At 35.3% G+C, this 27,812-nt stretch overlaps 1 protein-coding gene across 4 annotated transcripts in view; it reads left to right on the forward strand.

Moving 5' to 3' along the window:
• Window positions 1–27,812, forward strand: part of CCSER2 (coiled-coil serine rich protein 2) — a gene marked incomplete at its 5' end in the record, with an annotated part of 109,910 nt that overhangs the window by 69,267 nt on the left and 12,831 nt on the right. For 2 of the 4 annotated variants that reach the window (XM_079720652.1, XM_079720653.1), the window contains 4 exons: window positions 3,161–3,244; window positions 9,081–9,167; window positions 16,230–16,319; window positions 27,580–27,664. In XM_079720652.1, coding sequence (XP_079576778.1) covers window positions 3,161–3,244; window positions 9,081–9,167; window positions 16,230–16,319; window positions 27,580–27,664 — 346 coding nt within the window. Of the gene's footprint in view, window positions 1–3,160; window positions 3,245–9,080; window positions 9,168–16,229; window positions 16,320–27,579; window positions 27,713–27,812 lie in introns of all 4 variants that reach the window. The other 2 variants (XM_079720651.1, XM_079720650.1) reach the window with 2 other exon arrangements.

Below are 27,812 nucleotides of genomic sequence, written 5' to 3' on the forward strand. Positions count from 1 at the left end.
TAAATGAATATTGAAAAAATGGAATGTGCTTTTTGGGAAAGTATTTACAATTGTGAGTTAATGAAGTCAGTTAAAAACCCTAGACTTACACATTATCATTATTTTTGTTGCTGCTATTGTTAAAAGCCACTTTATAAATACCTTTTGCCTTCTTTGCAGTTTTGCTAATGATTTTGCAATTGTCAAAAAACCTGCTTTTGGTTTTATTGATTTCTGTTTCTTGATTTTCAGTTTCATTAATTTCTGTTGTCTATTATTTTTGTCTGTTTGTTTTGGCTGTAATTTGCTCCAGTTATGGAGCTGACACCTTTGCTTTAATATAAGTATCTCATACAATAATTTTTCCTTCTAAGCACTGCTTTAGTTGCATTCCACAAATTTTGATATGTGGTGACTTCATTTTCCTTCCATTCAAAATATTTTCTCATTTACTTTGGGACTTCTTCTTTTGACCCACAGATCAAAGAAATTTGTTATTTACTTTCTAAGTGTTTGAAGATAATTTTTCTGTTATTGATTTCTAGTTAAATTCCCTTATGTTCAGAGAGCACATTCTATTTTCTCTTCTTTTAAATTGAGCTTCTCAAATATGTAGGTTCATGTCTTTCACCAGATATGAGGTGTATTTTCCATTATTTCTTCAAATATTTTCTGCCTCACACCCTTCCTTCTGTGACTTCAATGATATGAATATTAGATCTTTTGTTATTGCCGCACAGCTCCTGCAGCAGGCTCTGTTTTTTTTCTCTTCATTGTTCAGAGTGGATGATTTATGTTGATCTGTCTTCAAGTTCACCCTGTTACCTCAAATGCTGAAATTTAGTCCATCTAGTGCATTTAAAATTTTTGGTTATTCAATCTTTGCAGTTCTAAAATTTTCATTTGTTTCCACTTTGTATATTCTGTCTTTGCTGAGACTTTCTCCTTCCATTCCCTTTAAGATTTCATCCTTACTTTTGGAGAATTTTTATAATAGCTCTATTAAAATCTCTTCTAATTAAAATTTCAACTTCTCTTTTATTTTGTAGTTGATGTTTGTTGATTATCTTTTTCTGTGTGAGTGGAGATTTTCTTTGTTGTTTTTACATTGAGTAATTTTGGATTACATTTTGATGTTCGAATGTTGTGTTGTGAGACTCTGGATCTTGTTTAAATCTTATGGAGAATATTGGTTTTTTTTAAAGCAGACAAATGATCTGGTTGGGGTCAGACTGCACGTTCTAATTAGCCACCTTTGGATTGTAATTGTAATATCAGTTGTTTCCAAAGCCTCTGCCATGCTTGCCACGTCTGTTTTGAGTGTACACCTTCCAAAGGCTAGCTTGGGACCTGGGCATAGTCTTAGTTTATTTCTCAAAGTCTTTGAAATGCTATTTAGGATCAGATCCAAGCAACTGTGGTGCTCAGGAGTGGTGAACCTAGTAATTTACATACAACTTCCTGGAGTCATTTTCTTTATGACTTCCTGGTATTTTCTATTTCCCTGGGCTCACCTTTTTATTCCTGTACAGTGAAAACTGATGTATTATTTTTCCTGTTCTGCTTCTTCCCACAACTACCCCCATGTCCAAGGCAGTTGAGTTTATGTTGTCTCCTCTTCTTCGAGGTTCCTGCTCTGCACTGGGCGGGAAGTTATTGTGGATGTTGGGAAATAAGTTAAATTTTACAGTCCCTTTTTTCTCAAATATATACTTGTTTGTAGGACTGGCCCTGTTTTTATATGTCAAGGCAGAGATAAACTTTTTACTGAGATGAATCTTGTAAAATTTCTTTTTCTTTTTTTAAAAATATTTTTTAATGTTTTCTGAGAACATTTGTTCTTCATTAATTAGGATGTTACATTCTCTCTCAGGTCAAATTCTTAATGTCTGTATGGCATCACCAATAAAAATGTAATTTATCTCTGCTGGAAATTTGACAACTGCTAATACTTCACTGTCAATCACTATTAACCTGTTGAATTTTTCTAAATACTCATTCCTAGGCCCCATTGCTAGAGATTCAGATTTTATAGGTATACAGTACAATAAGTAAAGAAGAAAATGATCTACATACTTATGTCTCCTATTTTAGCACTCCTGTTTCAATACAGGACATTTCCGTGGTCTGGGAGATTTCCTTCAGGACACATAGGTCTGAGGAAGGTTGCTATGGCAGTACTCCTTGAAGGTTGTTGACTCAGTGGGTGTCCCAAGGCAGCTAGGTACCATTTGAACAAATAAGGTATCGAGCTGCAGTTGTACTGCCTTGGTCAGGGACTCAGTCCCTCACCATCATCCCAGGCGTATTCTTTTCTGGTTCATCTTTCTTAAGGTTGTCCATGAATCGTTGAACATGCCATTTTTCAGCTGGTTATTCCTAAACCACTTCAGCAAGGGGTAGGACATAATACTATTCTGTCATTTTTTAAAAACTGGGTTTAAGGACAAAAATTTAATTTTCTCAAATTTTTAAATTGAGGTATAGCATACATTCAGTAAAGTGCTTAAGGTGTACCAGTCTTAAGTGTAAAGCTTGTACTTTTCATTTGTATGTATGCATGTAACTGCCATACAGACAAGACATAGAACATTTCCAGCATCCTTATGGATTATAATGCACTTTACTGTCAATAACCCCTTTCCCCTGAGTTACCCACTGTTCTTCTGATTTGTAGCACCATAAATTAGTTTTGCCTTTTCTCAAACTTCATATAAATAGAGTCACGCAATATGTCTCTAGTATTTTTAATCAAATGATTTTTGTGGTCAAACCTTTTTGAGCCATTTAATATTATTGTTTCTGACTCCTTTATACTCAGAACACCACAGCTGATTCAAATCAGATTTAATTTGACTTTTATTTTTCATAGATGAGGTAGTCTTAAAATTTTTAAGGAAATTTCCCATATTCCTTTTCCCACTTTAAAACTTTCAGTGGCTTTCTGCATCATCGACTTGTATAGTGTATGTTATTTATTCCCACAAAATATTCTTTTCTGAGCTCTGTTGTTTCCTGTTCCACATTTCTTTCTACCAGTGCACAGAGATGAAAAGGAGATTTCTAAAATCTTATTTCCTGTTTGCCATGCTTATACTTGGCCTGGGGTGAATTCAGGTTGAACTCGGTGTCTGCAGTTAATTGTATTAATCTTACGTTTTCTTTTTCTTCTTTCTGACAGCATGATGGAAGTGGTTCATTGCATGATGTTCAACTCTCCTTGTCATCTAGTCCAGAACCAGAAGATGGTGATCAGATATACAAGGTATGATGACTAGGTAGTCATGCTGAATTTTTCAAAAAAAATTTTTTATTACTAAAATTATAAAGCAATAATAATTAAAACATTTAATAATAAATATATTAAAACCTGCAGCTTTGCTGTCTTGGGTTTTAATCAGATTTCTTTTAACTTTTACTACCTTATTAAGTTAAAATGATATCACTGTGGTGCTTTAATTTGAGTTTGTTTTATCAGTTGGATAATCATCTGTCCCTGTATTAATATTGCTATAGGATTCTTTTTAAAAAAATAAAAATCGTTAAATTCTTTTTTTATAATTATGCATAACAGTTTTTAAAATATGACTACCAACAAAAATTAAAACAGTTAATAGGTACTTCTCATTATATAATCACAACATTGAAGAAATATTAATGAAAATGATATTAATTTATTTTTTTCATGTTTAATGATATAATTATAGAATGCAGATGCAGGTTAGTGTTTGAAGGTGTATTTTTTTATAGTTCTCATCTTGAGGTCTATTTTTAGTTGAAGAAAGCTCTTTTTGTTTTTTGCATCTACCTGAATCACATATTTACTTCTTAAGCACATACAGGTATTCTTGATGTCTTTCATGTTTAAGAGTAAAATTATTGTTTGCTTTCACATTCTGTTTTCAAGGTATGATAGTCAGTGTGTGCTACTTATCTGTAGTAACAACCTCAAAATATTGGTGGCTTACAATAACAAAAGTTTATTTCTTGTTATTTCTCAATATGTTGCATTTTGGTTGTAGATGAATGGGACTTCACGTGTCCTCTTCATTCTGAGATCCAGGCTGAAGGATCAGCCCTTATCCTGGGACATGTTTTTTGTACCTGAGGGAAAGCATTGGCATAATAACATTGGATTCTGCTTGGATGTAACATATGTCGTTTCCAAAACAGGTCAAGTGGCCACACTTGGTATTAGGGGTCAGAGAAGCGTAATTTTCTCATAGGATGTGGAGTGACCTATTGGGAACAAATTTATGTATAAAACACAAAATCAAAAGAATATAGGATAGTAGTCACATCTGGTTATCTAATCTTGGCTTTTCAACATGTTACCTACCTGTTCTTATATAAATTTCTTCCTGTCTCTGGGCTTCCATCCTATTGTGAGTATAATAATAGGTTTGCAGTAGGACATCTCTTTTTTAAAAACTTTTACTTGCATACTCAATTGAGAACCATTGATTTAGATGATTTCTGATTATCTCAGTTTTTTTAAGTTTTGTGACTGATATTTTAAAAGTAAAGTTGACTTTTTTCCTGAATTCTTTTTTTGTGAAAAGTTTTTTACATGTAAAGAAATTCTTTTAAAAAAAATTTAATTCCAACTTTTTAATAGAATTAATGTCTTCATTTTGTCCATCTTCCTTTACAGAGTTTGTCTATTAATTTAATACTACATGATAGACATATCATGTATTTATTTCTTGTCCCCAATGCCTTCCTTTCAGGCAGATCATTCCTAGTCTTTCTTCCTTCTTTCCAAGGTGAGATGCAATAGCTCACACTGTCTCAGCCCAGTACACTAGACTGTCCTTCACTTTCATCAGCAAATCCCCAAGTATATCATCTTCTTATTCAAGATGGTTTCGCAGTTCAGTTTCAAATGATACAAATATGGTGACTTATACCATTACAATTTTAGGGTCTAAAATCTACACTGGACCTGCCATGTCTAAAATCTCTCCTTTATCTCAGGACAGCTCTCTCTCCCGTTCCCTTGATGAGCTGTTCCAGACATTGGCCACTCTCCTCAGCCTCTTTCTCAGCTGCTCTTCTCAACTTCTGCAGGTAGCCTTGTGTTTTTCAAGCAAGATCTTCTGCTGCCTGCCTTCCGACTTAGTCTGTGTCTATGTCACTCTCAATCACTTTGTTCCAGTTGTAGGGAAAAGTGACCGCTGTGCTGTGGAAGACCACCCTTTCTTCTCGTGTTCTGGACTCTCCTGCTGCAGTTAAAGACCTCCTCTCTCATCTCTCTTCAGTGTGCTTTCTCAACTTCCCCTTCATCCTCACCTTATAAATTCCTGTATCTTACCTATCCTAAATTCAGTAAATCGAATAAACCTTTTCTTTTTCTTTTTTTTTTTTTTTTTTTTTTGCGGTACGCGGGCCTCTCACTGTTGTGGCCTCTCCCATTGCGGAGCACAGGCTCCGGACGTGCAGGCCCAGCGGCCATGGCTCACGGGCCCAGCCGCTCCGGGGCATGCGGGATCCTCCTGGACCGGGGCATGAACCCGTGTCACCTGCATCGGCAGGCGGACTCTCAACCACTGCACCACCAGGGAAGCCCTAAACCTTTTCTTGACTCTCCTTAAACTACCTTTCCAGTTAATGTGGAAACTTGGGAAAATAGACATTTGGCATGGCCTTTGTCCTACAAGCTTTATCCCTTGGTTTTTGTGTCACTTCTGTCTGGATTCCCTATATACCCCTTAACATCGCCCCCCTCCATTTAATTTGTAGGTTCCTTTTCTTCTTTAGAATGTAGATATATCTTTAGTCCAGTCCTCATCAAACTTTCTACTGTCATGATTTCACATATAACATATATATTGATAACACATAAAATCAGTCTCTCTCATACTTGGTAATCCAGTTGTCCACTGGACATTTCCACTGTGTGTCCCACTCACAGGTGGAACACCTCTAACACACCTCTCAAGAGGTGTGTGTACCTCTAGCAATGTATTTAAAACTCAAAAATATTCCTCATTGGGGAATTCCCTGGCAGTCCAGTGGTTAGGACTCAACGCTGTCACTGCCAGGAGCCCAGGTTTGATCCCTACTCAGGGATCCCATGAGCTGCACGATGCTGCCAATATACATATATATATTTCTCTTTGGACATATTTCTCCTCCTTCTTTCTCTGTTTCTATTTACTATATCATCTAAGCTAGAAACGGAGATGTCACTCTTGACTACTTCTCTGTGCTCTTCTCTCATATGCAGTGAATTGCCAACATCTCCTTTTCTCCTGTTTCTTCTCCTCCCTATTATCACTCTCTTGGGTCAGGCCCCTGCTCTTACCTGGCATACTACATCTTGATAACCAGTTTCCTAGCCTAGTTTTGTTGTTGTCCTTGTCAAGTATATCCTCCAAACAGCTGTCAAAGCCATCTCAAATGCAGATCTATCTGTTACTCCCTGGCTGAAGCCATACTTGATGTTCAGGCCCTCTATGATCTGGCCCTTGCCTAATTTACTAACCACATTGCTCCCCACTGTATACCACAGCCTTCATGTGACAGCATCACTGCTTGTAATTCTCCAAATATGCTATGCTTGTCCCCAACTCTGTATTGTCTTATAGAATTCCTTACCCTAAAATACAAAGCCTGCCACACTTTGTGTCCTTAGAACTTTTTACTTATCCTTTAAGACTCCACTGGAATTACCCATTTCCTGATGTGTTCTTCTTTGCCTGTCTTTATGTGTAAAATCCTTAGAGCAGTGCCTATTCTAAAGTAAGTGCTATATGCATGTCGGCTATAAATGTTATTACCATATTGTGTTTTGATTTCAGCTTTGAGTCCATTTCCTCCAGCACCAGCAGAACCTATCCATGACTGAATGATGGCTGTGTAGTATTCCATCAAGTCGCTTACTGCATTGTATTTCAGTTGTCCTCTTACAGGACAATTCTAAATTTGTAACTTTAAGAGAATATCTTATTATAGGTTTTCTCATACTTAGGATCATTTCTTTGGCATAGGGTTTGGATAACTGAATCAGAGAATGCAAGTAATTTTTATGACTTTTGTATATACAGGCATACGTTTGTCCAGAAACGTCAGTTGTTATGTCTGATAATGTACCATTTTTGCTGCAGTCTTGTTAATCACATTGAGTATTCCTCCCCCAGTTTAATACCTGTAAAACAATACCTTTAATACTTTAATTTGTATTTCTTCAATAAGTCAAATAGAACATTTTTCCAGTTATATGTATATTTGTGAGAACTGACTATTTGTCTATTGGGGCCTGGAAATGATCTTATATGTTTGAACAGTCCCCTAATATACTTGAGTTATAAATTCTTTGTCATATTAGCATAGGTTTTCACCAGCTTTTAACTTTAATGTTAATTGTATAGATGCTTTAAATTTTTATATAATCAAATATATTTATCATTTCTTGATAGCTTAATTTGCCACTTAGTTTAAAAATATGTCCTTCATGGGGCTTCCCTGGTGGTGCAGTGGTTGAGAGTCCGCCTGCTGATGCAGGGGACATGGGTTCGTGCCCCGGTCTGGGAAGATCCCACATGCCGCGGAGCGGCTGGGCCCGTGAGCCATGGCCGCTGGGCCTGCGCGTCTGGGGCCTGTGCTCTGCAACGGGAGAGGCCACAGCAGTGAGAGGCCCACGTACTGCAAAAAAAAAAAAAAAAAAAAAATGTCCTTCATGATTTGCAGTCCATCTTTTTTTTTTAGTCTTGATTTATTATTTTTTAAAGTCCCTAAACTCTTTAAATTCAACTGGAAGTCAGTTTTTATATATAATAATTAGTTTTTCCCAATTGTGGTGTACATACAGCATTTAAAAAATATTTTCTTCCCTATGTTTCTTCCCCATTGCGATGCTTATTTATATGTGAAAGCCTTCATAAAATGTCTGTTTCCAATCTCTTGTTAATGAGACTGCAATATTGTTTTTTGTTCCCAATGTATCTGAAGAAGAGTGTGTACTTTGCTCATGACCAACACATTATAATTATTTGCTTACTTACTTTTCTCTCTGGAAAGATGTATCATTCACATATATATTCTACAGGTTATCCCTGAACAACACAGTTTTGAACTGCATGAGTCCGCTTACATGCGGATTTTTTTCAATAATATATACTGTGGTACTACACCGATCTGCAGTTGGTTGAATCCAAGGATGTGAGCGTTGTGGATATGGAGGAACTGTGGATGTCAAGGGCCGACTAAAAATTATACCCAGATTTTTGACTTTGCAGAGGTTCGGTGCCCCTAACCCCTGCTTTGGTGCCCCAACCCCTGTGTTGTTCAAGGGTCAACTGTAATTTCCTTGCTTGCATTACTTCATCAGTATATACTTCTGGATAATTGAATAGCAGTAAACAAAATGGGCTAACTATAGGGTAATGATACCTTATACTTGGAAATGTAACTGGATTCCTACTAACCTTGACAATAGGTTTCTCTTAATACTATTAGGAATTTCTTATAGACTAAGTTGACAGAGTATTTACTCTTTGATTTAGGCAGTTCTCATGAAAGTAGCTCATGGAAAAGGAATCTTCCTTGTTATCCTTCAGGCACATTTATCTTTCTGCTGATTTCTGAACCAGCTATGAAATGACTCTGTGCCTTTAATTACACAGTTTTCTCTACTTGTGGCCTTCATTTCCTCTGACAGGCAACTCTTATACATTCCTTGAAATCTAGCTGAAGTTACTGTTTTGTGTGTAATTTATTTTACTATGTGGCCTAGTTCCCAATTTTCTTGTCTGTAAAATGGGGATAATAGTACCTACCTCAGGGTTGCAGTTGGAATCAACTACTTAGATACCTAAAAGGTACTTAGTTCTTAGCACCTGATTAATACTCAATGAATGTTAGCTGTTGCTGCTATTATTGTTCATTGTTTACGTGTCAGGCTCCTTAGACTATGAATTCTTAGAAGACCAAAATGGGTTTTTTTTTAAATGGATTAATAGCTGCCATATTTAAGGAGAATTTTCCCCTTAAATAAACAACCAATTCATTACTCAGTCTTCATCATTGATTTAATGCTTCTCATTAGTGTTTTTAAATACAATTAAATACTTCATGTTAAATTTTTTAAAATATTTCAGAATGAAGATTTATTAAATGAAATAAAACAACTTAAAGATGAAATAAAGAAAAAAGATGAAAAAATCCAACTATTAGAACATCAGCTTGTAAGTATTATAGTGTAGTATGTAAAGTGCAGGCCTTTCAAACTGGGCAATATGTATATTTTTAATAAAACTAGCCAGAATTGAAACTGGATTTTATTTTTAGCTTTTGAGATTGCACTATTGTATTATTTTTAAGTTACATGCACTCTTAAAGTATGTGGTTTAACTTTCAATCTAAATAATAAGTTTTCAAGGTGAAAAACTCAATCCATTTTCAGTTGCCTCTGTTTTGAGTATTTGAACTTCACCAATTTACATTCATGTTGTTGAGGAATGAAACCGGGTGTTTAGTCTTAGGAATCTGAATGGCTGTCTGTTAGAATGGCTGTTCTAAAAAAAATGTTTCTTGCCCATGGATGATACTGAGTGATCTCTCAGAGATATGTCTGAATCTTTATAATTTTATAATTGTTATGATATCAAATGTTAGTACCATATGAAAACTGTATGTGCTGTTTCTTGAATTTAATTATAATTTGGTTTGTAATAATAAAAGTCCAGGATAACAAGAATATAATGGCATAACAATCACAAGAGGCCAAAGAAAATCTTTGTTGGAAGTCAAAACTTGTTTTGACATAGCAAAGCAATGCAGCAATATGAAGGAGTAATCTCACTCAGAATATAAAGGATATAATATATTGAGCTCTGAGCCGTTGGGGTCAGATCAGAGATCCACCTTATGAATAAATAGTAAGAACAGATGGATCAGATGTTATGATTAAGGGTATCAGAAAACTTATGAATCTGAAAAAAGAATAACCGAATATTGCAAATTGAGGGCCTACCAAGTATAAGATTAAAAAGGAAAAGAGTAAGACCAGTGTTTGTATTTAAAAACTAAAGACAAAACCCAACCCAACCAATTTTTAGGGAGAAGAAAAGGTACTTTTAGGAAATTAAGCTTCAAATTTTGCAAAAATCTATTACAGAGCACAAAAGTTGTATCTAGTGCACTTTAGAAAAAACGGTTATGACCCTCACATTTTATAGCTAAATGCATTTTTATTTATATACAAAGATACATTCTCAGACCTTTAGCATATTGAAAAATATGCCACCCAGTTATCTTTGTAAAATTATTTAATAATGCATCCCAAATGCTTGAGAGAGAAATGTAAAAATAACTCAAGAAGTAAAGATTAAAATGAATGAGTGGTGAAATGAAAACCATCTTTAGAGAGATTAGGTGGGATAAACTTCCCAACTACTAACGGGAGAAAACTTAATGCTCATTATTTAATCTTATGTAATTGTATATCATTTAATGTTAAAAAAATTTAATTAAAACATGTTTAGAAATAAAAAATTTTTAATTAAAAATTTAAATTGCTATTAATTTTTGTAAATATTTAGATGAAATAAAATAGGTTTGAGAAAAGAGATAAGGGATATGCTGAAGAAGTCAGTAGTACTGAATTGTTTATCTACAAATGGGTAGCTAGAATTATTCTTTTTATATACTTAGATAAATTAAAATGTTTGTGAAATGCTTTAAGATAACTAATATTAGATTAGAATAATGTATCTTGCAAAAGATGAAAGTAAAAAGACATCTAAAGTAGAGAAATACCAAGGACGTCTAAAAACAGCAGAAGTAAAGTGACAGAAATTAGACCAAATGTAATAAATATAATAGTAAATGCAAGCGGCCTTATCTCATGGAGAGAGCTTTGTTGAGGATTTAAAGCAAAATACATTAATTTCTTTGTATAAAGGAAATTTAGATAAAGTAAAACAGCACAATAATGCTGAATATAAAAGGTTGGGTGAGACAGCATAAAGTTATTCTCATCTAAAAAACTGAAGTTGCAGTATTAAAATTAGAAGAAGAAATCTAAGACTGAAAAAATTATGAAAAGAGGTCACTTTAGATTGATATATGATTAATAAATAATGAAAGATATAGCTTTTTATGCTGAGAAGTTTTAATAGTGTTCTTTTTAACTTCAGTGTGCCTCTTTAAAAAATAAGAAATGTTCTCTTCCTAGCTGAAATATTATTATCTTTAACCAGTTAATAGTAATTTTTTAATATTTTCTAATATCCAGTCCATATTCAGATTTCTGCAGTTCTAAAAATATCCTGTACATTTGTACATTACATCTAGTTATTCCTTAAGTCTCTTTTACTTTAGAATTATTCTTTTTTTTAATTGTACTGACTTACTGAAGAGACTGGGCCAGTTATCCTTAACAATATCTCACCTTACAAATAACTTTTAGAAAGGTTTTAGAAATATCTAAGAGAATCCTAAAGAAAGGAAGAAAAGCAAAGAAAGTGAAAACATTACTCTTTAGCGATATGTGCTTCGAAATTCTCTGTATTTAATACATTAAACTTAGAAATCGTATTTATCTTGGAAGATCCCATCACCTACCTTTAGTTTAGTTGTGGAACTGGAAAGTCACTTGTTCAAATCAAGAGAATTTAAAGAGATATAAGCCACTGAAAGTAGAGATAGGTAAGAGCATTTTTCAGATTACCAAAATTAAAATTGCCTTTCTCTTTACAGTTTTTTTCTTTCCTTGTATCCCTAATTTGCTCTTCTTAAAAATAGCAAAATGACATCAGAGGAGCCATGGAATAGGAATTAGATAACTTTTCATCAGTATTAATTAGCTGAATCTCTTGTCTTCAGTATTAATTAGCTGAATGACATTGGCACTTTCCATCAGTCTCTAGTGCTTTCTTTATCAAAAATGTGAAGTTTTTTCTATATGATTTCAGTCTTTTTCCATTTCTAGCTTTCTATACTTCTTATCTTTTTTCAAAAATAGGCACTCAGCTCTAACCTATGTTTACATGCAAACTTTAAGAAAAATATAGTGACAATATGATGTGTTAAATTCATATTTTGTGTGAAGTATACAGGTATAAAATCAGATTGTAGTGCTCCAGAAATGAAACTGAAAGGTATAGAGACATGATTATTTGAACCTTATTCCAAAATGCTGAGAATGCCCATTTATTTTCATCTTAGTGTACTAGTTGAATGATAGTTAATTTAGATGCGTTTGTTCATTGAGTCCTCAGAATAATCTTATGAAATTATTGTGTAGAATTTTCTTTGTGGAGACATTAGAAAGTAGAATTCAGCTTAAGTAGGTTAGCAATGTAATATATTTGAGAAGCCATGACCAGCCTGAAGCTGCATAGACCTGGGTTCAAATCCTGGCTCTGAAACTTAGTAGCCGTCTTCTCTTAGGGAAGTTACTTAATTTCTCTTAAGCCTCTTCTATATGTGAGGATAATAAAAATAATACTGACCATATAGGGTTGTGATAGCTAAATGAACTACATACTCTCTAATGCTACAGTTGGCCCATGGGTGCATGATAAATAATAACTCTTATTTGATGATTTGCCCCAAATCACCCAGCTAGTAAATCAGTGCATATCTAATGATGTTTTAAGTTTTAAGTAAAAGTCTAACTAAAAGTGACTTGAAAATGAGAACATTTATAAACTTAAATAACAAGAAAGTATATTGGTCCCATCTGCTTCCATGGTTTCCTAATTGATCATTTGGGTAATAGCAAAGTTCTAGGGTAGCTTTTTTGGAATCCTCTTGGCTGCCCCTTCATGGTCACAGGATGTCTGCCATAGCTCTATGTGTCATATACTCAGTAGTCCCCAAAGATAGGAAAAGCACCTATTTTCTGTAGCACACCAATTTTAAAAATTAAGAGCACTTTCTTAGAAATAGCCCAGGCTTGCCTCATGTCTTATTGACTAGATTTGAGTTCGTTGTCCCTTAAGCACTGAGGAATGGGATGAATCAGATTGGTTCAGACTAATCAAAATCTATCACTGGGTTAAGAGAGGATACATACTTCCCTGAATATGGGACTGCATAGAAGGTGAGAATCTGAACAGAATCTGTCAGCAATAAAGAATGCAGATGGAGAGGGAGTGATTTGAATAGCTGTTTTCTATCTATTGAAATGTCACTAAAAACTAGGTTTTCCAAATTGTGGAAAATTCAAATATTTGCTGGTTATTGTTCTTCATATGTTAACACATAGGCTACAGACAGGACATTATTTCTGGAATTGCAGCAGTCAGGATAGAACAAGTAATGTGCTTGCATTAAGATAAATGTCTTACAAAAGACATTAATGTCTATCTTATGAAAGAAATTAAAGATGATACAAATAGATGGAGAGATATACCATGTTCTTGGATTGAAAGAATCGATGTTGTGAAAATGACTATACTACCCAAGCAATCTACAGATTCAATGCAATCCCTATCAAACTACCAATGGCATTTTTCACAGAACTAGAACAAAAAATTTCATAATTTGTATGGAAACACAAAAGACCCTGAATACCCAAAGCAATCTTGAGAAAGAAAAATGGGGCTGGAGGAACCAGGCTCCCAGACTTCAGATTATACTACAAAGCTACAGTAATCAAGACAGTATGGTACTGGCACAAAAACAGAAATATAGATCAGTGGAACAGGATAGAAAACCCAGAGATAAACCCACACAGATATGGTCACCTTATCTTTGATAAAGGAGGCAAGAGAATACAATGGAGAAAAGACAGCCTTTTCAATAAGTGGTGATGGGAAAACTGGACAGCTACATGTAAAAGAATGAAATTAGAACACTCCCTAACACCATACACAAAAATAAACTCAAAATGGATTAAAGACCTAAATGTAAGGCCAGACAGTATAAAACTCTTAGAGGAAGATACAGGCAGAACACTCTATGACATAAATCACAGCAGGATCCTTTTTGACCCACCTCCTAGAGAAATAGAAATAAAAGCAAAAATAAACAAATGGGACCTAATGAAACTTAAAAGCTTTTGCACAGCAAAGGAAATCATAAACAAGATGAAAAGACAACCCTCAGAATGGGAGAAAATATTTGCAAAGGAAGCCACTGACAAAGGATTACTCTCCAAAATATACAAGTAGCTCATGCAGCCCAATATCAGAAAAACAAACAACCCAATCCAAAAATGGGCCGAAGACCTAAACAGACTTTTCTCCAAAGAAGATATACAGATTGCCAACAAACACATGAAAGGATGCTCAACATCACTGATCATTAGAGAAACGCAAATCAAAACTACAATGAGGTCACCTCACACCAGTCAGAGTGGCCATCATCAAAAAATCTACAGACAATAAATGCTGGAGGGGGTGTGGAGAAAAGGGAACCCTCTTGCATTGTTGGTGGGAATGTAAATTGAACAGCCACTATGGAGAACAGTATGGAGGTTCCTTAAAAAACTAAAAATGGAACTACCATATGACCCAGCAATCCCATTACTGGGCATATACTCTGAGAAAACCATAATTCAAAAAGAATCATGTACCACAGTATTCATTGCAGAACTATTTATAATAGCCAGGACATGGAAGCAACCTGAGTGTCCATCGGCAGAGGAATGGATAAAGAAGATGGCACATTATACAATGGAATATTACTCAGCCATAAAAAGAAATGAAATTGTGTTATTTGTAGTGAGGTGAATGGACCTAGAGTCTGTCATACAGAGTGAAGTAAGTTAGAAACAGAAGAACAAGTACCGTATGCTAACACGTATATATGGAATGTGAAAAGAAAAAAAAAGGTTCTGAAGAACCTAGGGGTACACAGGAATAAAGACGCAGACATAGAGAATGGACTTGAGGACACAGGGAGGGGGAAGGGTAAGCTGGGACAAAGTGAGAGAGTGGCATTGACATATATACACTACCAAATGTAAAATAGATAGCTAGTGGAAAGCAGCCACATAGCACAGGGAGACCAGCTTGGTGCTTTGTGACCCCCTAGAGGGGTGGGATAGGGCAGGTGGGAGGGAGTTGCAAGAGGGAGGGGATATGGGGATATATGTATATATATAGCTGATTCACTTTGTTACATAGCAGAAACTAACACAACAATGTAAAGCAATTATATCCAATAAAGATGTTTAAAAAAAAGATAAATGTCTTATACTATCTGTTTTCTTCTTTACAAAGTCCTATTATATTGAGTTCGGGGAGCTCTCGATTGACCTGCATATATATTGAATTTTGTTTCAATGACTGTCTCGTGTTTCAGAATGGGAAATATGTCTATACTAAGAATACAAAGAATGGGAAACAAGTCTGTATTACAGAGATTTTTGTTTTGATTAGACTTTATTTTGATTATGGAAATTGGGATGATCTGATTGCAATTAAGAAAAAATTTGAATATTGGTAAATATTTTAAAAGTAAAAACTTACCATTTTAGCTTGATGCAATAATCAAGAATTTGTTATGTAGGTTTTCCTACAAGAAAGCATATTTACCTCCAGTGGGGTTGTTTAATAAATAATATGGCTATATTCCAACTTCACACCAAGGAGAAATTATCATTATCAATCTTTTCCTTTTTTAAAAATTTAATATTTATTTGAGAGACCATAGTTTACACAATAGGCACATTATTTTGTGTTGTATAAATTACTGAATGAGTATGCTCTGAGTGAAGTCATGTGAAGAGAATTTATTTATGAACTGAGATGGTCGGATGGATCTTGTCAAAGGGCAGAGATCCTTTAAAATATTCCAGTCCAGTAAAGTCAACACATCATTAAAGGGGCTTTTAAATGTGTTTCACGGGTGAAGAGACAACCTTAATTGTGGACTGGTGGTATTTAATAGCCGAGTCCCATCAAAAATGGACTTTAAGAAACTGTGCTGCAGTGATTGTAGTACCATAATAGTTTAGGGAGGTATTTAAAGTTTTGCTATTATATTCTTTATATACTGTATATTGCTGTATATGTTCTACATCTATAAACACATATATTTATATACATAAAATCATAAGTAGTGTGTTGTATGGGCAGTATAAGAGATTGCCAAGGGTAATTTTGACTACTCAAAATTTTGCCTTGCTGGGTGAATCTAAAATCCAGTCTGTGAAAAAGATGGGAGACTACTGAATAGATTTTGATGTTTGCCTTTTTATTTTAACCCCCTAAGAGAGACCCTAATTACTTTGTTTGTATGTATATGTGTATATATAGAATTATACCAATGTAAAAATTTGTGGTTTTGTTCAGGCAACTCGGTGTAACTGCCATCAAAAATCTAAAGAGGAAAAACGCACATATGCTGATAAATATACCCAAACACCCTGGAGAAAAATTCCTGTGAGTAACACTCTTATCCTCTTTTCTTGTCATTTACTATTTTGATGTTTTGTTCTACTCTTTTTACTCTAATAATTTTGAATCTGCCATGGCTGTCAGTTTTTTTTTAAGGTAAGTGGATTTTTCTTGTTCTTAGGTGTTTTTGTGCTTTCTAAAGCTTCTCTTCTGTGTCTTATATGAATGAATGTGCATTTAATAGCTTTTCCATTCTGTACCCTGTAGGTCATTTTATTTGAGTGTCCAGTCTCTCTCTTATTGCATGTATTTATGAGAGTAGTAGTTCCCCATGCCCTACAAGAAAAAGAAGTCAAAAATGCAGTCTTCCCTCTTTAGCAGCATATGACTCTCAAAATATATTATGTCGCCTGTTCTTTTTATTTGTCGAGACTTTTCAAATATATTCAGTTATTATAATTACTCAAATATGGAAGCTATTAGGAAGTATAAATGCATTAAGATACAGACAGTAAAGGTTATGTTTTGGGCATAGTTACGGTAGGGAATGGCTTCTTCTAAACAGTAGAAAATAACCATGCATTCTGTGCTTCTTCATTGTTTTTCAAAAATACTACATCTCAAAACATGTTTAGTGTTAAAAATACACTTTCTGAACTCAGCTCAGGATATGCCTGAGCCAGAGAGTCATCATGGCTATCAGTCATCGTTATCCTATTGTATGGTGCCAAGTAATAGGTATTTCATGGTAAGAGAATGCCTGATAAGCCAACCTTGCTCTTCTTTTGCCTTATTTTAAGCAGTGGAATCCTTGTTAACACAAATGAACAGGGAATTATAATGGTTAGTGTAATCAACAATCTGCTTTTTTTAAACTTAGCTATAGGCCTTTAAAGTTTATAAGATACTTATTTCTTTTCATCTAATAAATAGTTATTTTTTGTATGCTCTGTATAAAGTACAAAGCTAATAATTAATTTGTTCAACAAAAGTTTGGTGAGCCCCTCCCATCTCAGTTATTAGCCTCTTGAAGTAGAAGTGGGGAATTGGGAAAGAAAATATACAGACAAATAAGGATTCTTCCATTAACAAGTGCTTATTAAAGGAACTGATGATGTGATATAGTTAAAGTGTAGAAAGTGCTGTAAGGTTTAAAGGATTGGGAAAGTCCAGGTGGAAAAATCAAGCTTGGTGAAAAGGGTGAAGGTAGTGGTTGAATCATAGAAAGCAAAAGATGTCAGTGGACAGAGATGAGTTCCAGAATTGAGAATGAGAGACTATTCTACATCAGCACTCTTCCATAGAGTTTCCCTGAGGTCCAGTGCAGTAGCCACTAGCTACATGTGACTGTTGAATACTTGAAAATGTGGCTAGTGTGACTGCAGAAGATAACTGTAAATAATATTTAATTGTAATTAAATGTAAATAGCCACATATGGCTAGTGGATACCATATTGGACAAAGCATCTCTAGAGTTAATGATGAAGTAGACTTAGATGGATTATAGGAAAGCCACCTGGAACAATAAGGGGAAGTCAGTGAAGGCAATTTTTGGAAGAAATGAAAGAAAATAAAAAAGATAGAGTTCATATTTAGGTAGTGGAAAAAAAGAGAGAAAGAAGGTAAAAATGAGTTGTAGGAGAAGATGGATGGTACCTTCAGAAGAAGAATGTATAAGTCAAGTTCTGACCAAATGTTCTCATGTGAGGGACAGAATGCCCAGATAAAATGGTGAAGTGGATAACATGGAAAGAAGAATAAAAACATGGAAGGTGCCTAATCATTCATACAAGAATACTTGAAGAGACTAGGGATATGCAGGAAAATGGTGATTATGTGAGAAATAAGGATTCACTTTAAACATATAAACTTATAAAACTTTATTTTAAACATAGTATGACATTGTTGATCCATGTACAAGCATGTTCTTATAAATAATATTATCTTGGACTAAATTTTAAGTTTTTAAAATGTATTTCCCATATCGTTTTTAAAGCATTTAACATCAGTATTTGAAGATTTGAATAGTTATTTTGCACTTTAAGTAAATTCTAAATTTTCACGATAGGTACTTTTATAGAACATTTGTTTGAACATCTTAATTTAACTAGAGAAGACAAAATACCAGAATACATTTCTAGACTCACACCATAAAAGCTTATTATTTATGCCCTTGAATCTCAAAGAAGGGATTGCAAGATGGACCCAAAGGATTCACATAATGACCCAACCTGGATTACTCTGAAAATTGAGTGTAGGAATAAACACTGTTTTATTGGTATCAATGGGAAAGTTGCCGATCAGTTAAAACTCAGATTGTGCACAATTTGACCTGATACTAGTTCCTCTCATATTTTAAGAACTAACTCTTATTATATAGAGCAAAGGAGTTAAGAAAGATGCTTTTATATAAAATCTAAATGCTCTGTTGGAATTAGTTTCTAGTACTGAATCACAGATTAATCCACTTTATAGCATATTTAATAGATATGAATAAAATTTATATAAATTCAAGAATTGGAATATTATCAGCATTATTTGCAATCCTTTGTGCTTAGAATTAGGTTCACATGACTCAGATTTATTGGATCATACATATATTTCAAAATGTCGTACATAGTCAACTATGTTCCTATTATAGCTATTTATAAAATAGAAAATATTGAATCAGAAAAATATATCACAAACATATCACACACACAAAAATCAATTGTTTATAATTCCCAAAGGAGAAGGAATTTACTTGGTCCTACCAGTCATGGTATATGTGCTAGCAAAGAGCTCTGCTCCTTTTTTTTCCCTTGCCTGGGAGATACGATGAAATGTTAAATGTAAGGAACAATATAACCCAAAGATTTGTCTCAAGGACTCTTTCCTAAGTCCTCTTTTTTTTTAGACCACATGCCTTTCTGATTTGGAAGTGGGCAGTATTATTGGTTAATTTTTATGTAAGATTAATGTCCTGATTTTAAACTTAGATGTGCCATTTTCTCCCAATTAGAGAGTCGTTACATTACTATTTATATATATTTCCAAAGGGAATTAAGGGATTTATTTCTTTGCTAAGCTCTTTATTTATATTCACTATTACTTACATTTAAAATATGCCACTAGGGGTATTTTAAGTGAAATATCTATATCCTTTGGTGTATAAACTTGTAATATTTAGTGGTCATGCAATAATGTTTAATCAATATTAGACATTGAACATTGAATATGACTTATGTTTCAGTGAGCTAAATGCTGATAGGAACCATCTTTGTACTGAGACATTCCATTTTAGCATGCATGTGAGTATGACAACACACCAGGAATTCTATTATGTGTGTCTTTTACACTGTAGTTTATGAACAATAGCACCTGAAACCAATAACTGAAAAATGGAATTGTTTTTCAAGGCTAGGGACAAATGAAATATAGATATTAGAGCAGCTGAGTGATTTATCCGGTCGTAAATTTAAGGGTATGTAAATTTGTATCCTCTAATACCAAATACCAGAACCGAAGTAGGCATTTTTGGAACTTTGTTTAAAATATCCACTGAAAGGGACTTCCCTGGTGGCGCAGTGGTGAAGAATCCACCTGCCGGGCTTCCCTGGTGGCGCAGTGGTTGAGAGTCCGCCTGCCGATGCAGGGGACACGGGTTCGTGCCCCGGTCCGGGAAGATCCCACATGCCGCGGAGCGGCTGGGTCCGTGCGCCATGGCCGCTGAGCCTGCGCATTCGGAGCCTGTGCTCTGCAACGGGAGAGGCCACAGCAGTGAGAAGCCCGCATACCGCAAAAAAAAAAAAAAAAAAAAAAAAAAAAGAATCCACCTGCCAATGCAGGGGACATGGGTTTGAGCCCTGGTCCAGGAAGATCCCACATGCCGCGGAGCAACTAAGCTGGTGTGCCACAACTACTGAGCCTGCACTCTAGAGCCCGTGAGCCACAAATGCTGAGCCTGCGTGCCACAACTACTGAAGCCCACGCGCCTAGAGCCCGGGCCCCACAACAAGAGAAGCCACCGCAATGAGAAGCCTGCGCACCGCAATGAAGAGTAGCCCCTGCTCGCCGCAACTAGAGAAAGCCCTCATGCAGCAACAAAGACCCAACGCAGCCAAACATAAATAAATAAATAATAAATAAATTTTTAAAAAATAATAAATAAAATATCCACTGAAAGAAACAAAGTTTGTGTGCACAGTAGTTAGAAAACAAAGAACAGCACCAAAGTTTTCCACTGCTGGTATCCATTTCATGTGTGTAATGTAGGGTTTAACTTACTGACTTAACACAATGAGGGTGTAGGCAGCACATAGAGAGATTTTACTCTTAGAATTTAATGTTAGATAGCAATCAGTGAGAAATGGATGATCCTGTTAGGTTTCCAAGAAGCAGCATGATCAAATTAGTCTTTTAGAAGAAATTAATCAGCTTCCATAAGAGGTAATAAAAGTTGCTCCTCTTTTAGTTTATGCTAGCAGAGTGCTAACTTATTAGGCCTTTATTTGTTGGAGCATTTTAACTTCTCTTGTTCTTAGGTAATTACAGAAACATTTTTACAGATGTTTTCGAAAATTACTATTTTTTAAATGTCAGATGTAACTAAATTTTTTTCCTAGAGAATGTCTCTTTAGTATTATGCTCAGAGGGTTCTTTCAAAAAGTTACATTGATATTCCTGATATAGCAGAAAATAATACCATTTCTGTTACCTAGTCCTAAAATTTCTAAGCAAATATAGCTATCCTGATCATTCAGAGCAGGGAAGTGTCAATGTACCTTCAGCCAAAGCCCACCAGGAATATATCTGTACAACAAGTTGGGTAGATTACTTGTTGCAGCCAGGGAGAACACACATTGTGAAAAATGATACCAAGATTGTATCAGGAAGAACCTTTTATAGGATCTGAGCTTTTCTTGGATGATTTGAGGGAGGGTCTAAAGAATCATGGGTTTGCTCAGATTGGATACTATCAGAAGGTAGAAAAGTCTAGAGTACTTTCTGGATGGCACAGTGTGACCTTGCCTTTATCTGTACTTAGGCAAAATTATGAAGTGACCTTATTTTGTTTCATCTTACCATGGTCTCAGAGTAACCATGGTGTTCTGTGAGATTGTTTATGAGATCACTGGGCACTAGGGGCTGCTTGTTATCTTTCTCAGAAGGAATACCTGGGCATGAATTAAATAAAAATTTACCAACCAGATGAAATTTCTTTTACTATTGTAACTCTGTAACATTTGGATTGTTACCTCTCTGTTTTTTTAAATCATTTACTATACTTTGCCATGTTTTAGTGTAGTTATTGGTGGTGGTAGTAGTAATGATTACATAAGAATTATTATGAGGAAAGAGAGAAGTTTGGAGAGTTACAGTTGGATCACATTATGGAGAGACTTAGATGTTAGACTGAGAACTTTCAACTTAATTCTGTAGCCAGAAGTTTCTAGCAGGGGCCAGACTTAACTATATTTTGTTACAGGGAGAGTAATGTGAGAGGAGAAACTGTGATTGTCTTGAGGCAGGGGCTGTGTCTCATTCCTTCATCTGTGCTTAGTGGCTTAGCACAGGACCCAGTAGGATTGAATCAATTCCAGTGAGAACATAGTGAAGGCAGGGAAAACTACTTAGAAGATTATTATAATAGCCCAGGAGATGAGGCTAACCTATGATTTTTGATCTCTCATGGAGATGCAGAGAAAATCACTGAGGCAGAATCTGTTGTCTTGAAAAGTGATTAGATGAAAAGGTGTGATGAATGGGAAGAAGATGGATGTAAGTTCTCAAATGTGGATGACTGGGAATATGACATGTCAGTTAAGAAAATAGGAGAACCAAGAGAAGGGATTTTATTAGGTAAGAAAACTGCTAAAGGCTTTAGATATATATTTTAATCACTTGAGATTGAGATTCTGGCAGGACAGAAGGGTAGAGGAGTTTGAATATGTAGGATTGGAACTTGAAAGGTGCCGGAGAAGTTAGATACAGATGTAGATTCAAAGTGGGGTGGTGGGAGGTGGGAATGAGTTTATGGAAGACAGAAATCTCTAGTAAAGAGTTTCATCCACTAAGGAAGCTCAGTGCTACAGTGCCAACTGCCACAGACCCCTTTCAGAGCAAATTAGACCATTCCAGGAGGCTTCCTAAGCTCTCCCAGAGAGGGAGACACAAGCAAACTAATCTTCCTGAATCAGGAAAAGTTTTATCTCGTCAGTGCTAAGATTAAAAATTCTCCATCCTCTAAGCTCAGGTGGTAACTCTCATCTGTTCTCATCCCTTGCTTTAAGAAAAAGCAGCTGCTGAGGGAAGAGCTGCAAGTGTTCTGAAGAACTTGGCTCACTGTTCTTTATCTTATCCCAACAAAGTTCGAGTGCACAGAAAGATGTTTTTACTTGGTCTCCCTAGGCTTTATCTTGAGAGAAATGAAATTTCCTCTAAAACCCTGAATCCATATACTCTTGTTTTTTAATGTTTTCATATTCTTTTATTTTGTTCTTGTTTGTTTGCATATGTATGTGTTTTGTCCCACCGATTTAAAGTGTAACTAGAATGTTATGCATATGGTTAAACTATATGTCAGATATCCTATGTTTTCCTGCAAGTAGATTTTTTTCCCCCTTGGATGTGATATATTCATATGCATTCCTACTGCTTTTTGTTTTTATATACAACCATTGTGATTTCTCCAGCAGAAAGCATCTCATATCTTCATCTTAAAAGTCAGCAGAAGATTTAAAGTAGACTCAGATGAGCAAAAGGCCCTTTCCTGGGCAGAGCTTAGTGATCTTCACAGCATCAACTAGGAAAGAATTATGCACTTTCCTGCCCTCTAATTAGTGCTCCAATATAAATGTAATGTGAGCTACATATATAATATAAATGCTTTAGTATCCAAATTAAAACAAGAAGAAACATGCAAAATTAATTTTAATAAAATACTCTGTTTAACCCAGTAGTACCATTTGAACATGTAATCAATATAAAGAAGATATTGAGATACGTTATATTCTAGTTTTTGTTTTCGTATGAAGTCTTTGACATCTTGTGTGTATTTTACATTTATACCACATTTCGATTGAGACTATCTGCTTAACCCCATATAGCTGCTAGCAACCATATTGGACAGTGCGGCTCTGAATGGAGGTCACTGGGTTTGGCTTTAAACCTGAACTATGTAGCAGGAATTGACCAAAAAAACACAAAATAGAAAATTCCTTCAGGTTTTAAACCATAGGTCCATTTATTCATTCATTCATTGAACTTTGACTAGTTTTTTCTATATTTCAATCCCAGTGCTAAGGGCTTTGGATACTAAATAAAAGACATTGCTTTATTCTTAGTTTATGATACTCATGGACAGTCAGCAAAGTGTAAATCAGATGATAGGACAGTGAGGCCTTGTTTCTGGACCAGAGGATGGTGGACATGTCTTCCAGTTATGGGGACTAGACCTTCTGGCTCTCAAATCTATCTTTACGTGGCCGTGACTTCCAGCAGTCTTCAGTTCAGGAGTGTAGTGTATTCCAGCACTCACTGCTGGAAGAGATCTATCCGTCTGGGAACTTTTTCTTTCTTTGTTAATACTGTCTTTTTGCTCAAAATCATGTTTCCCATCCTTTCCTTACATCTTTTAAATCATACGTCTTCTAAGTTTCTAAGTCAGGGTCTTCCGTACAAGTTCCCTTCTTGGTAGAAACACTTCCAGTAGACATGGAATCATGGGGAGCCAGCACATGCTGTTTCTTAGCGCTGCTGCTTGGTGTTGCTCACATGTCTGCTGTCTCTGAACTTGCCTGGTCTCAAGGTTTAGTTAGTCATGTTTTATAGCTGTTTCAGTTGTTTTTTTTTTTTTACTATTGAAAGGAATATATAATTATCTTTTTATTATCAGGGAAATTACCTTTAGTATATAGAGATGAGAAGGTTTTTAAACATGTTTTCCTTCTCTCCCCAAGAAAATATGATCCTACCAATACAATTAGCATTTCAAATAATTTTCCTCAGTATCACTCTAATGTGCATTGTTTTTACTCCTCTATTTATGTTTTTACTTTTTATTTTAAATTCTTGTAGATTCATAGGAAGTTGCAAAAATAGATCCCTTATTTCACCCAATATCCCACAACAGTTACATTTTATATAGCTGTAGTACAGTGTCAAAACCAAAATTGACTTTAGAGTATGCGTAGTTCTGTGCCATTTTATCACTTGTGTAGATTCCTGCAACAGCTACCATATTTAAAACACAGAATTATTGCACCACTACAAAGTTCTCTCTTCTGCGCTGCCTTTTAATAGTCACAACCACTTCTTCCCCTACCATTCCTAACCCCTGACAACCACTAATGTTTTCCATATCTAAATTTTGTCATTTCAAGAATTTTATATAAATGGTGTTATACAGTGTGTGAGCTTTTGAGATTGGCTTTTTTTCACCCAGCATAGTACCCTGGAGATCCATCCAAGTAGTTGTGTCTATCAGTAATTTGTTCCTTTTTACTGCTGAGTAGTAGACCATAATATGGATGTTCCACAGTTTTTTTAACCACTTGTGTCTATAATAGATAGACATGTTGGTAGTTTCCAGTTTTTGGCTATTACAGATAAAGCTGTTATGAATATTTGTGTAGATGTAAATTTTCATTTCTCTAGGATAAATGCCCAGTAGTGTGGTTTCTGGGTAATGTTGTAACTGTACGTTTAGTTTTCAGAGAAACTGGCAAACTGTCAGAGTAGCTGTGCTATTTTAGATTCTCATCAGCATTGTATGAGTGATCCAGTTTCTCTGCATCCTCACTAGCATTTAGTGTTGTCATTATTATTTTTTTAATTTTAGCCATTCTGGTAGGTGTGTAGTTGATATCTCATTGATTTGTTGGTCTTGGGGGAGTAAAGAATGGGTATCATTGTATTTGTTTTTTAAGATTTTTAGGTGCTTGTAGTGTGTGTCCAGGCCTGGCAGATGTTATATCTTCATCTCTAGGTAAACACAATAACTTAATTTAATTCAGTTTGAATCAGTAAACAGAGCCTCCCGTTTGCTGGGGACGGTTAGGCAGAGAATGTGGGACATTTAACATCTTTTAAACTCCTGACAGGTTCTAGGTATTCTTACAGATACTTTCACTTAAATTATTTTAAAGAACTAATGATTTATCATGAGAGACAATTTAATACAGTTGATTAAGTGCCATATAAATAGAGTTATAAAATTAAAGGATAACAATGACTCTGGAGTGGGGGTGTGTGAGCCAACTGAATTACAACTAAAAGTGAGACGTTTCTTAGAGATGAACCATTCTATCTTAGTTCGTTCAGGCACCTATAACAGAATACCACAGACTGGCTTATAAACAATAGAAATTTATTTCTTACAGTTCTGGAGGCTGGAAATTCCAAGATCAAGGCACCAGCCTGCTTCCTGGTTTGTAGACAGCCGTCTTTTCCCTGTGTCCTCAACATGGTGGAAGGGCTGAGGGGGCTTTCTGGGATTTCTTTCACAGGGCACTAATCCTATTCGTAAGGGCTCCAACCTCATGAGCTAATCACTACCCAAAGGCCCACCTCCAAACCATCACACTGGGGCAGTAGGTTTCAACATATGAAACTTGGGGGCGGGGACACAGATGACTTAGTCTGTAGCACATTCCAATCCTGCATCTTACAAATGAAGAGACTGAGACTCAGAGAAGATCAGTGGCTTTCTCAAGGTTATAGGCTCTTAGAAGATCCAAGGAAAAACACAGTTCCTTGATTCCCAGTGGGTACTATTTCCATAAACCCCCAGGGAGACCTTATTTCTTTGAGAAGGAATCTCTGACTGCTGGTTTAGTTTATATACAAAATCCCTATCTGAAAGTTTCTTTACCCAGTGCAGTGAGTAGAAGCTGGTCCTGCCTGGTGAAACCCATAGGGAGAAAAGTACATGCCCCTTCTTGGCTGAGGACTTGCTTTGTGTAAAGGTTTTGGACCAAAACATCTCGGAAACAGCAAAATGGAGTTGTATCAGGTAATATCTATGGAGAGCACCTGGGGTCATCACCCTGTTAAATATTTCCTAATGTGTTTTCACAAACATCCATGGCTAAATTAGTGGAGAAGTTACAATAATTTCAAAAGACAGGATCTTTATTTACTAGGATACTCTAAAGATCATTAATTTTATTTAGTTTCTTGTAGCTATTTGTTTCCTTAATCAACATAGAAAATGGATCTTTTTTTGGTTTTTGTTTTATAGTGAGCAATGTAGGATTATTCTTATATTTAAATAAGTGTCTGATTATACTGAACCTGAGGCAAGGAATGTTGATACAGGGGTGGACATAAGTTTTTTATTTGGATCAGTGTTCTCGAAATATCTAAACATCAGTAAAATACATTAGTAATCTTCTAGTACATCATTTCTATATCAGATTAATTGGTGTGGAAAATTATGCATACTTTATTTTGCAAATTGAGCTGGGTGTGATGATGATTTACAAGCTCATTTTTCTTGATGCTATCATGAGTGTTTCTATAGTTTTATGTGTGGATATATCTCATCAGTGAGGAGGCTAGGAACAGAGAGACATGAGACCCAATCTGGTTCTATTTGTGTGAACAAATTCTCTCTTGAAGACCCAGTTTTACCTGGAATGTGAGGAAATCGAAGTAAATGACATTTCTGTTGCTTTCCAGTTCTGATAATCTGATCAAAATAAGTAAAGCTAAGAAGCCACAAGTTAATAAAATTAAAAAGTTTGCATGTGTAACCTGTGGCCTGTATGTCACATTCTTGATATAGTACTCACTCTTACAACATCCTAAGTCTTTTGAATGCTCTGTTGGTTCTGCTATCTTCAGATAATGTTCTTTATTTTAGCTGCTAATCCTTTGAAAACCTATGAGTTAAAAAAGAAAAAAATTTTGTATGGTAATTTTTTAATGCCTAATTTATTATTGATGCAGTTTCTGTGTGTTTAACACTTAAAGTCTATCTCCCCTTTTAAATGCTTTCATTTTTTGCAAAAAAACTGGAATCTGCTACTTTACAAAGAGATACATGATGATAAATGTAATTGTATGCCAGAAAAAATATATTATTTCATATGCATTAACTACAAATATTAGAGGAAAATAATTTTTTTCTTAACATATGAAAAATAACTAGTTTTGGATTATGATGTATTTTTAGTAATTTGGGCTGCCTATATTTTAAAAAATGAAATCTGTCTTCTCATTAACACTGTTGTTATTTTTTTTTTAAAGTATGACTGTGGTTTCTCTATTTTTTGGTTCCCTTTTTTATTATACCTCCCTACCCCCATCTCTCTCTGCACAGGGTGGGTATTCTGCCCCCTCCTTCTCTCCTTGGCAGGGCTCCTTCCAAGGCATCCCACGGACTGTTCCACCGCACCGCAGACAGAGTGAGTCTGTGTCTCTCACTCCTATCCTGCTCTGGCTTCCCGTTCATGGTATTCCCCTTCTGCATGACTATTCCTCCCCAGCACCTCCTCTCCCTCCAGAGTGACCTGCAGGCACACGCTAAACCAGCACTCCCTGGGCTCTCCTCTC

This window comes from Hyperoodon ampullatus (assembly GCF_949752795.1).
Source record: "Hyperoodon ampullatus genome assembly, chromosome: 1".
In the NCBI taxonomy this organism is placed as follows: domain Eukaryota; kingdom Metazoa; phylum Chordata; class Mammalia; order Artiodactyla; family Ziphiidae; genus Hyperoodon; species Hyperoodon ampullatus.